The sequence below is a fragment of the Ursus maritimus genome, unplaced genomic scaffold, assembly GCF_017311325.1.
Source record: "Ursus maritimus isolate PB19 unplaced genomic scaffold, ASM1731132v1 scaffold_23, whole genome shotgun sequence".
NCBI lineage: Eukaryota > Metazoa > Chordata > Mammalia > Carnivora > Ursidae > Ursus > Ursus maritimus.
Window position 1 is genome coordinate 42,183,601 of NW_024424786.1, and position 11,847 is coordinate 42,195,447.

Genomic DNA, 11,847 nt, shown 5'->3' on the forward strand with positions numbered 1-11,847 from the left:
ATTGTGGGTCTTGCCCACGTGCCGGGAGCAGCAAGGGGGGTGTGAAGTGTTCTAATGGGGAACTCACCTGCCACGAGGAGCGTCATCAGAAACCACGCTCCCCTCCCAAGTGGCTGCTCCACGTTCCTGGGCCACTTTCCCATCTGTTCAACATCAGAGTCTTTGTCTAGTATCCAGATGGATGTTGGAAATGACTCTGGACTGTGACAAACTGTAGACATTCCTGCCCCGTCTCCACCTTGCCCGGCACACCCAGGGGTCCACACTCCTCTGAACAGCGCCCAGTCCTGCATTCAGAGGCTTATTACCCAAGTGTCTGATTGCCCAGCTCTGAAAGGAGTTTAGCTGGAATCCTGCCAGGAGGATGTGGTCACATCGGCTGCCAGAGAACTTTCCTTTCCACACAGATGCTGATGGAAGGGCAGTGCTGGCGTCCCCCGCCCCCACAGGTCACACGACTCAACCCTTTCTGACAGTGAAAGTCTGAGTGTAAGGCAGGAAGCTTTGGATTCTTCACCTGCCTGAGCCTGCAGGCCACCTGGTAGGGAGGCTGGGGGACGCAACCTGCGACCCTGGCTATAGCCGTTGCCTTCCCTGTCCTCCATGACCGCAGGACCCCAGAATCTGCCAAAGACAACCTGGTAACTAGCTTATGGTGGTTTTCAGAAGAGCTGGGAGTGGGGGGTGGGGAGCTCCCTTCTCAGGAGTCACAGGCCATAGATTTCACCTTCCCTAGTACTGGGCCCAGAAAGAATGCAGCCGGTCCTCTGGGCAAGGGGTACCCCAGGGGCCAGTGAGGGACTCACTATAGGTATACAATGGCTGACGTCCGTTGAGAGTCTTCTCTGTGCCAGCCCTGCGCTAACCCAGCGGGTGCCCAACATTCTCGGCTCCTGGCGCCCCTGGTGCCTCAGTAATTCTCCACAGCGCTCCTTGGCCAAAAGAAATGCGGAACAGGTAGACTCCTCACACCCTCCGCTCTGGCCCCTGCAGGCCAACCCAGGCGCTTCCCCGTTCCGGGTGGATGGGGTGGGACTGGCGAAAACAAGCAGGGGTGGGAGAGGCGGGCTTCCAGGAGGAAGGACAGCCCAATGGGCGACCCTCCCCCTCAGCGGGGGTCCAGGGGTCAGACATCAGTGGCCAAGCAGGCACACATCCGGGGCGCTCTCCTTACCCCCACAGCCTGACACTTCCCAGTCGGGACAATACAAAACCTCTTTATTTCTCATTTTCTATAAAAAGTCGTGCCTCTTGACGGACGGCGGGGATAGGATGTGCGAGGCGTGCGACACACCCTGCCGAGGCCCGTGGCCAGGAGCAGCGCCGGGCGGGACTGGGGGACCGGCTGCGGCAGGAGGACCCCGTCCCTTCTCGGACCTGGGGAGGGGCCGCGGGGGTGAGCGGGGGGAGTCGGCTGTGCTGCCTCTCCAACCCTAGGCCTGGCCCAGGGGTCTTAAAGCTCCTCACCGCGCAGGGCCGCTGCGGGGCGGTCCCACGTGGCACATGGCCCGGGGCTCCGGGACGATCCTGAACCTGCGGTTCGGGGAGGAGGTCCTTCCTGAAGGTGGCGCAGTCACAGCCCCCCCCCCCCCGGCCCCCGAGCTGAGATGCGGTAAACCGAGGCCGGCGAGCAGGCTGGGCCCCTCACTACTCCTCAGGCCCGTCGCCTCCCAGGGCCTGTTCGTAGGGGCAGGGCCGGCGGGAGAGGCCGGCTGGCTCCGGGCCCGGCCGGAGCCCCGCGGGCGGTGCCTCCTCCTCCACGCCGTCCCCCGGGCCGCCGCCGCCGTGCTCGCCCTCTGCGTCGCTCTCGTCCGAGTTGTCCTCCTCCAGGTAGCGGTAGCCGCGCACTTTGTGTTGCGGCCGCGGGATGCGGGGCTGGCGCGGGACCGCGCCCCGCTGCAGCTTTCGCTCCATCCACAGGTACGAGGCGGCGGCCCCCACCAGCGTCAGCAGCAGCACCGCCAGCTTGGCCTGCGCGCACAGACAGGAATGCAGGGGACCCGCGGGCCACCGAGCCCTCGCCTTTCCGGGCCACCCCTCGCGGGACAGGCCCACTCGCGTCCTGCATCTCCTGGCGCGGCTCCTCCTCTGTCCCGACACCTCAGCTTCCTCCGCACCCTCCCGCGGACAAGGCTCAAAGCCCAGCTGTGCTCTTTACGGGGCCAAGACCACTGTGTCCCTCACGCGCAGGCACCGTAAGAAATGCCTCTCCGAGGATTTTGACCATAACCCACAGCCAAATACAATTCCCCATCATAACAGTACACACACACATATAAGCACCGTATTCGGCTCTCTTCTATTCTATTTCACTTTTTCAAATGTTGGCGAGACCTGCTGAACGGACCCACCGGTAGGTGGGAGCAGAGAATGAGGAAGCCCGCCCCCTGCAGGCCAGAATGACGCTCTGCATCCAGCTCCGAGCTGACGCCTGGTGAACAGGTCAGCCCGCGACCGGCAAGGTGGCTGGGAGGACCCACTAGGACAGAGAAAACCTGAACCCCTTCAGAGATGGGCAAACTGAGGACCGTGGGAAGTGAGGCACCAAGCGGGTCCTGGGTTTGGGGCCACTCAGTGGGCGTGACCTAGGACCCAGCCCTTGGGGAGTGGTGCCCTTGGGGGCTGTGAGGCTACAGTGGGCGCTCAGAGAGTATCTGTGGCCTGGGGGCTGGCCCGACGCCGCCGAGACCCTCCTCCCACCACGCTCAGGCTCACCTTCATGGGCAGGCTGGAGCCCAGGTACACAACGAAGATGGCCACCGCCTGCCACCAGTGGTAGATGGTGAAGATGAAGTCTTGCCTTTCTTTGTCCTCATACAGGATCCCCAGGAGCGCTGCAGGTGGGCAGGACAGTGTCATCATCGGGGGCGCAGTGGCTGATCTCCCACCTGGGCCCCGCCCTAGGCCCAGCGTTGGGCGGGTCTCCTCCCTTGGCTTGGAGCTCCTAGAAAGCCTTTGTGAACAGGTCCTCGCCTGCCCCCTGGTGGACGCCCAGCTTATTAGGCCACCTGGGGAGCTGAGCAGAGGCAGGAACAGGAAAGGGGGAGTACAGTTGGGCCTCACTCTAGAGCACATGTGTGGCCACAAAAGTGGAAAGCTCTATGCGCAGTCATCTCCTGTCCTCTCTGGGACCGCGGGTGCATAATGCCAGGCCTTCGGGGGCTGTCTCTCCTCACCCCGGGCTCAGGGAGGGCAAACTGCTTAGAGCAACAAACTTGCTGCAAATCAGACCTGAAGTTGGGAGGTTTGTACTATTTCTCAAGGAATCCTCCCTGGAGTGGGAAGAAAGAGTGGACAGGGAGTCAGGAGATGCAGGTTTTCCTTTCAGGACTGTAAAGTGCAGAGAATTTGCACGGAGATGAGGATTCAAATGTTGGCTCTAGGAATGACTCAGGGTAAGTTAACTCCATGGCCACTTTTCCTGCCTGTAAAATGAGACGACATGTATTATATGTTGTGTTCTGAGGTTTTAATGTGAGAAAGGTCGCACAGCACCTGGCAAATTGCACCATCACCATCACTCAGGACATTAACATCCCTGCCCCAAGGCCTTGCAGTGTGACTGTGTCCCACGGGGCTGCTGGAAAGGGACACGGAGCCCCAGGGTTCACAAGGAGGCGGGAAAAAGCAGAGCTGGGCAGGCAGAAGGGGATGCCAGGTCCAGGCCCAAGTCCAGACTTGTCGTGGACCCGAGCTACCCCGGCTGGATGCTACCCAGAGCTGGCTGCCTCGAGCAGTGGCCAAGAGAGTGTGGCCCAGAGTGTGGGGCTCCATGCCCGATGACAAGTACAGATGGCTGACTCTCTGATGGGGGGGGGGTGTGCACGGGTCTCCTGAGCCAGCCCCTGGCCTATCCACAGCAGGTGTGCCCTCCAACACATCACACCTCCAGGGGTGACGTTCAAACTGTTAACAGCACTGGCCCATCAGAACAGACGCTGATGTGGGAGCCCATAGACCGGCTGTGTGTCACTGGCATATGCCCACCTGTGGGCCGCCAAACTCTGACCCACCCTTTCTTTTCTGCAAACAGGGCTGGCTCCACTTCCCAATGCCCTTACCCCAGCAGCCCAAACTCAGGGTGTGCACCCTGCCGCTCTGCAGACTGGGGCTGGGGCTTCATGCCTGCTCCCAGGAGTGTGGCCCTAACTGCTCCTGAACCCTGGAGTGTGGACAGGGCCACCTGCTGCTTCCCATGCTCCCCAGAGTGCAGACTGGCTGGCAATCTGCTCCCAGTGTCATGAAAACTATGCCAAGGTAGGCCCTGTCCTTTGGTATGAAAGCAAAGTACCCCCAATGTGTTTTTCCTGCTGTCCCTCAGGGGTGCCCACAGAGCGCCATATCTACTCCATGGAGCCACAAGACCTCACGCTAACCCCCCAGTGTCCACAGGGCCCCAAGCCTACCCCGGGGTGTCCAAAGGATGTCCATGGCATGCAACTCCCATACCTGCCCCTGGTGTGTCCACAGCACCCCCCTCCATCTGTCCCTGCAGTCCACAGACTTCCTTCCACTCCTGGAGTGTCCACAGGGATCCCCACCTACCTCCACTGTAACAGACCCCCAGGGTACTCATGGGATCCCATGTCTGTCCCTGGGATGTCTGTGCTCCTCCCCAATCACCTGAGGTAGCCACAGGGTCCCTTGTCATCCCAGTGCCCACAGCTATACTCACTGCTGAGCCCGGTCTTATTGAGGCCGCTGCCCACACCCCAGAGGACAGCTGCAACACAGAGGATCCACATGTGTTGCAGGCCCCGAGGTGCGGGGGCCCAGAAGAAGAGGCCGAGGGTGAGCAGCAGGTGCAGCCCGGCCCCAGCCACCAGGGGCGCCGGGCGCGGCAGCCACAGCCCCAGCAGGCCTAGGACCGAGGAGGCCGACGCGCCCAGGCTGTAAGCCACGAGGAGGTAGGCCAGGCGTTCCAGCCCCACCGAGCACACACCATAGCCCTGCCAGGGGGACAAGGCTGAGTGTTAGAGGTCAGCTGGCCCAGGCTCTGGCCGTCCCCACGCGAGGGCTTTAGGCCATACCCTGTCCTCTCTGGGCCACCTCAGGGCTAACTCCCTCCAAGGTTCAAGGGAAGGTTCTGAGGGCGCAGAGAGGAGAAAAGGCTTGGATAGTGTCTCCAGACAACAAGGCTGCACCCCGCATGGAACCACGCTTTATGGGCGTTATACCAGCTCAACAGTGTAACGCCTCTGGGAGTAAGCATCCCTGCTGGAATCACTTCACAGATAAGTAAACTGAGGCCCAGAGAGCTTAAAATAATTTGCCTAAGACAGAGGGGGAATGGGGGAAGCCAGGGAAGAGAAGAAAGAGGGAGGGAGTATCTGGGACACACTCAAAACTTATTCATCTTTTATCCGAACTACAAATTTCACCGGAAGTCTTGTATTTTATCTGGGAAGGCTATGCAGCCTGCGCTTACCAGGGCGAGACCAGTGCAGGCAAAGAGCACCTCGAAGCCGCTGTAGATGAAGAAGGGCACGAGGTGCCGCAGGCGGAAGTCGCGCACGTGCTTGAAGGGCAGCTGGAAGATGTTGCCCCAGCCCACGCTGCGCAGGTCGATCTCCTCAGTCGGCCGGTAGGCGGCGCCGCACAGGCCCAGCACCTGCGGACCGCAAGCTGAGCCGGTGGGCTTGGGCGGGAGAGGCAGGGGCAGGGGGCAGGGGGCAGGGCGGCCGGGCCCCCTGGGCCCTGGTCCCGCCCCAGACATACCCACAGCCCTGGGCCCTGCCTCCCAGCCCCGGGCCCCGCCCCCAGACGCACTCACAGATCTCGGCCTGGATTCCCAGCTCCGCCTCCAGGAGGAGGCCACGCCCAGGCCACGCCCCCAAAACCTTAGTTTTGCTTCTCCGTTCCGCCCCCAGCCCCGTCCTCTCACACCCTGTCTCCAGCTACACCCTGGCCCAGGCTTGGTTCCCTTCCCCTTGGCCTCTGGGATTCCAACTCCAGGTTCAGTCCCGAGCCCCTAGCCTGGCTTCTAGGTTCAGGCCCCCTCCCCAAGGACTCAGCCCTGGCTCCCAGCTCAGACCAGGACTCCAAGCCATAACCTTGCCCAGGCTGCCAGCAATGCGCCCAGATCGCACCCCTTTCTACCTGCCTCGATCCCCAGACTTCATTGACTCCACCCCACCCCATCCCGGGCCGCACCAGCAGCATGGCCAGGAAGGCCACCGCCATGAGCACACTCTCCACCACAATGAGGTTTCCACTCCGTGGTAACGTCCGCAGAACGGTCTTGTTGAAGCCAATAAGGATACCCTGGCTGTTAGTACCTGGAGAGAGGCGGGTGGGGGACAGGGAGCAGAGCATACTGTAAACTCAACCACAAAGAAATGCAGCAGGGCTGGGGGGTGGAGGGGAGGGTTAGAGGTGATGGGTGAGGGCAGTGCTCCAAAAGGCAGGGTTCATTTGGGGAGGTGAGGGCCACTGGGGCTGGACGAGCCCCAAAAAGAGAAGTGCTTCCCCCGCCCTTGCTGCTCTAGTGCCTGGAGGTTAAATGGGGGGGGGGGGCAGTCCATCCCCAAACCCCATACATTCTCCCTGCAGTGACTGAGCTCTGACGGTATGCGTGGCCCTGAGAGATATGCCCCAGAAGCCTCAGCCCAGATGGCATCTCTTCCAGGCAGCCTTCCCTGATGCACCCTGTCCCCACGAGGCTGGGTCTGATGTCCTAACTGCATACTCCTACAGGGCCCTATGCCTTGCCCACTAGGCTCTCAGCCCTCTCTGGGCACTCTCAAGAGCTCAGTGTCCACTGGATGACTCAATGGGGGAGGTGAGCAGGCCTTGGGGACCCCATCCCATGAGGACTAACCGCAGCTCTGCACGCTGAAGAGTGTGTGGTTCAGGTCATACAGGTAGTGGTTCAGGAAGTAGATCATGGGCAGCTGGGCACAGGCGAAGCTTAGCTGTGGGCAGGAAGGCAGCTTGGGCCAGGCTCAGAACCAGGCAGGGGGCACAGGCATGATCTGGAAGGGGTCTGGGCACAGCCTTGGCAGAACACGAGCCCTCCCACCTCTGGGGGCAGCCTCGTGGCAGGAAGGAATGCCCAGTGCAGAAGGACTTTCTCCTGCACAGGGAGGGGATGAGGTCTCAGTCGCTAGAGGTAAGTAAGCAGAGGTTGGGCTCAAGAAAGGGCAGTGGGACTAGAGGGATGAAAAGACTGTGGGATGGGCTCCAATGTACGGGTTCTGGGCCTGGAATACCCTCTCCCAATGGCCCCATAGGTGGTACTCACGTGGAAGAAGCTATAGAAGATCGCTTGGAAGACCAGGAGATATGGCGCATGGGAGCCCCGTGGTGGGCGTTGCTGGGGGCCCTGCTCATCCCGCTCCTTATAGTGGGAATATTCGTAGTACTTCTGAGCCATCCTGGACCACAAAGGAGAGAAAGCTTACCCCAGTCCGACCTCTACCAGATGTCTCTGCTTCCTGCACCCAGGGCTATGGGCTACGTCTCACGGCTGGGGAAACAGGCCTGAAAGGCAGAAAGCGCTGCCCAAGTTCCCCCAGCTAAGGTTGGCAATGGAGCAGAGACTCAGCCAGGTCTCCAGCCTCCCGCCCTGATGCCCACCAGGCTCACCTGGTGATGTAGTTGCCCATGGAGGCCCAAAGAGGCACGATGGCCATGCCCAGGGCCACGGCGGAGGGCACAAGTGTGTAGTAGCGCTCCCAGTAGTTGGTGGAAACGAAGAGGGCATAGATGCCCACAGCCAGGAACATCATCCACTTGGTCCCAAAAAACCTGCGGGCAGTGGGAAGACGCTGGCACCACGGGCCTACCCAGACTCCCGTGGCCGCGACAGGGTGCCACGGCGCCAGGGCCCAGCTCGGGACGCGGTGTGAGGTGGCGAGCAATGCCTGGCCTTGGAGTCGGGGGCTCTAAGATGCAGAAGCAGAGATACGGACTTGCTGGTGGTCGCAGGGGAGCCCTGTGTCCACACACCTGTTTTCACAGCTTCATGTGGGCACAGAGCCCGAACCACAAGCCTCTCGTGGCCACTGCAAGGATGGAGGGAGAAGAGGGAGGGAGGAGTAACGAGTCCGTGGTCTATGGGCACATCCTGCCCTCCTTTGTGTTCTGGGCTGACTGGCCAATCCCCCTTCTCCGTCCAGTCTCATGTGCTGTGCCTTCAGGGTGCCCAGGAACACAACCCAAACCTGGGCAAGGAAACGAGGACCGGGGAGGGGTCAGAGGCAGGGCCAGTATCGCTTCCTTCCTGCCCACTGCTCTCGCAGTCCCACTGTGCTAATCTGGGAAGTTTCTTCCCCACTGGCTCCTAGGACAACAGCCTTGCTGACTCTGAGAAAATGTCGCACTGTGTTTAAAGGTGGTTGCCCGGGATGCCTGGGTGGCTCAGTCGGTGAAGCAGCTGCCTTTGGCTCAGGTCATGAACCCAGGGTCCTGGGATCGAGTTCTGCATCGGGCTCCTTGTTCAGGAGGGAGCCTGCTTCTCCCTCTGTCTGCCGCTCGCCCTGCTTGTGCTCTCTCTCTGAGAAATAAATAAAATCTTTTTTTTTTAAAGTATCCCCCCAAAAAAGAAATAAAATAAAGGTGATCAAGCAGTGGCAGGATAAGGACTCCTTCGGGATGTGAAGGTTCGTCAGGCTAACAACCACTACCAGGAACTCTGGGGTGTTTTGAGTATTTGTACTTATTAGTTCTTTTCTTTGCCTTGGTTTCCAGGAAGCTCAAAGCCAGATGAACCTAATTTTCCGATACACTTACTTTCTCTTCTATTACAGGGCCCTGGTTCTTTCATTATCCATATTTTGCCATGTAATAAATAGACGGGCAGCCCACTCTGATCTGTTTGGGGGGAGAGCAAGTCACAAAAAATGTACTGTACATTTTGATGGAGTACACGAGCAAAAAGTAAAAATACTAACACTCATTGCTGGCGAGACTGTGGTTTAAAAAACGATGCACACGGCCCGTGGTCATGCAGACTGGCACAGTCCCTGAGAAAATCAGCCCTGTAGTTTGGGCAAGGAGCAAGCTCGGGGTGGGGGACTCAAACTTTCAGACTGCCGGGTGCTGCCTGCGGGACCTGGGCAAGCTGCTGAATGTCTCCGCTTCTCTGTGTCTATTAGAGCACCTGCCTCGGACTGCAGGGAATGAGGGGGCATTTACAAAGTGCCCGGCACATGGGAAACAAAAAAGGAGTTAGCTGTTATTATCCATAGTGATATGTTTCAAGAGCCAGAAAGCCTTTCATAGACCTCTACTCTACTAAGGCCACTGCTAGACATTTATCATAGCAATTTTTTTTTTTTTTTTAATTTTAAGAAGGAAAGAGCTAGGGGCACCTGGGTGGCTCAGTCGGTTAAGCGTCTGATTTCGGCACAGGTCATGAGCTCAGGGTCCTGGGTTCGAGCCCCGCGTCCCGCTGGGCACTTAGTGGGGGGTCTGCTTCTCCCTGCCCCTCCCTCTACCTCTCCCCGTGCTCGTGCTCTTTCTCTCTCTCAAATAAATAAAATCTTTAAAAGAAAAAAAGGGGGGGAGAGCTACAAGCACAAAGTGAATGTGCAGAAAGGAGAGGGGCTGAATGTCCAACTCTGAGGCACGGCTGGGTGCCCCCATCTCTGCAGAAATGCGACCCTCATAAAGTCCTCAGTGTGAAGACTGAGGAGCAGGCCAAGAGGTGCGCAGTGAAAGGAAAGAACGGAAAAGTGAACATGGCACATGCTCAGGTGACCAGGACATAAACGTTACCCATCCGTGCTGGGGAACAACAAACAGCTGATTTACTGGCGGGCGTAGGAAGGATTTTCTTTTTTCTGATTTCAGTTATGATTCTAATGTTGTTTGTACAATTATGTTAAAGGAGTTTTGGGTTTTGGAGTTTGGAAGGGTTTTTGTTTGTTTCTTGTTTGTTTGTTTTTTGGTTTAAGATAGAGGAACTAAAACCCATCTAACTTGTCTGCTAGTCTCTGGGTCTCATCTGAGCAGAGACCTACCTCCTAGTGGGGAGGGTACCCGTGGAGGGGAGTTTTGCCCCAGCCAGGAGGCTGGACCAGATGCCTCCAAGGCTTGGGTCCAGGGTAAACCCTCTGGGGCACCTACCCAGCCATGCCTTTTCAGTGAGAAATATCCCTCAACACCGACACTGACACGGACAGCTGATCAGGCCAGGCTTGATGCCTGGGCCTTGTTGGCTGATGAGATTCTCTCCAGAGATTCCACAGCCCTGATCCCAAAGTGACCAAAGGTCACATGCTGTAACTCCAAGCCATGGAGGAGGGCACAAAGGCAATGCCATGTGAGGCAAGCTGAGGGAAGGAACGGGAGTGAATTTCTGTTGTGTCAAATGTGCCCTCAGGTGAAGCTCCTGCTTCCTTCCCCAAACCCGGGTTCTACCCTTCTCTCTCACCCCTCCAGGTAGGCAAGGCTTCTCCCCAGCTCCCTGCCCCAAGAACACCCTGGGCCAACAGCCCTTGCATCCCTGCAACATCTGAGCGACGGCCCAGCCCTGCTGGGGACAGCAGCACCGCACCTGATGAGCACAGGTGTGTAGAGCAAAGCGGCGATGGGCGTCACGTTGATGCCCATCAGCATCTTGCTGTCGATGTCGGGCAGCCCCATGTTGCCATACTTCACCTCGCGGTAGGTCTCATCATAGTGCAGGATCAGCTGCATCTGCAGGAGGCCTGGGGATAGGGAGCAGGCATGACTGGGGCAGCCTAACTCTGGCGGCGACAGAACGGAGCCTGGCACACGAGCTTGAAGGGAGTCCCGGATTCCAGTGCCCTTGAGGACAGAGAGGGCTGCCCGGACTGGGCCAAGCGTCCCGACAGCCAGCGGCAGCGCCAGTCACGTGAATCCAGAGCCCCTCCCCGCCACGTGCTGCGCTCCAGATCTGGGAGGCCGCGCACCTGCCCAGGGCGCCCAGTCCTGCCCACACGCTCACGAAGGCTCTGGCTGGGAACCAGGAACGCTGCACAGGGACCGCCCTCCGGGCGCTGGGGCCACAGCTGCAGCTGCGAGGCGGCATTTGGGGAAGTGAAAGAGGAAGGGAGGCCAAGTGGCTCCTAAGGTTTCTCCTTCTCGGACCGGGGCCGGGAAGGGAGGCCGGGGCGGGAAGCCGAGGGTTCTAGCGCGCGAGCCCGCGGGGCCGCCTACCCAGGTAGACGCCATAGGTGAGCATGGCGCCCGCGCTGGCCGCCAGCACGTTCTTGAGCACGCCCAGGCGCTTGCGGCGGTAGTAGCGGCGCTCCTCCTCCTCCTCGTTGTAGTTGGGGTACGCGCCCACCAGTTCGTCCAGCTGCGGGGCACGCACGGCGCTCACACCGGGGCAGGCGGCCCGGGGGCGGCCTCGCACCCGCACCAGGAAGGCCCCGGGTCCCCCCCGCCCCGTACCCGCTGCCCGGCTCCCCGCGCTCCCCCCCTCCGGCCCACCCCGCGGGCGGCATCACACCCCCACCCGCGAGGCCCCCCGCGCTCCGGGTCCTCGCCCCTCGTCACAGAGCCGTCCCCGCTCACCGGAGCCCCGGGCCCGTCGGGGACCCCGAGCCGGTCCTCATCTCCCTGCGGCCCGGTCCCCGCCACCCGGTAGAGCGGCGGCACCGCCTCCATGGCCCAACCCGGCCGGATCCCTGGCGGCGGCCGCCCCGGGTGTGAGCAGCAGGCCCGGCACTTCCTCCCGGCGGCTCGGACCTGCCCCCGCCCCGCCCGCCCCGCGGGCAGCCTCCTCGAGAGGGGCGTGTCTGGGGGGGGGGCCGGGCGCGCGGGGGGGGCGTGGCCGGGTGTGGGGGCGGCTAGGACCCGGCCTCAGGGAAGTGAGCTGTGGGTTCGAATCTTTGCGCAGCCGCTTCCTGACTTGGCTACTTTGGGAATTCACTC

The 11,847-nt window shown here is 60.3% G+C and overlaps 1 protein-coding gene across 1 annotated transcript; it reads right to left on the bottom strand.

The window, feature by feature from the left end:
* Positions 1-1,196: 1,196 nt before the first annotated feature.
* On the bottom strand, positions 1,197-11,667 carry UNC93B1 (unc-93 homolog B1, TLR signaling regulator). The gene is made up of 11 exons (XM_040639540.1): positions 11,488-11,667; positions 11,128-11,269; positions 10,502-10,655; positions 7,588-7,749; positions 7,244-7,376; positions 6,821-6,914; positions 6,154-6,278; positions 5,429-5,611; positions 4,676-4,949; positions 2,716-2,834; positions 1,197-1,971 (listed from the first exon to the last, which is right to left on the bottom strand). The coding sequence occupies exons 1-11, from the start codon at positions 11,578-11,580 to the stop codon at positions 1,648-1,650; spliced, it is 1,803 nt and encodes a 600-aa protein (XP_040495474.1). The 5' UTR covers positions 11,581-11,667; the 3' UTR covers positions 1,197-1,647.
* Positions 11,668-11,847: the final 180 nt, after the last annotated feature.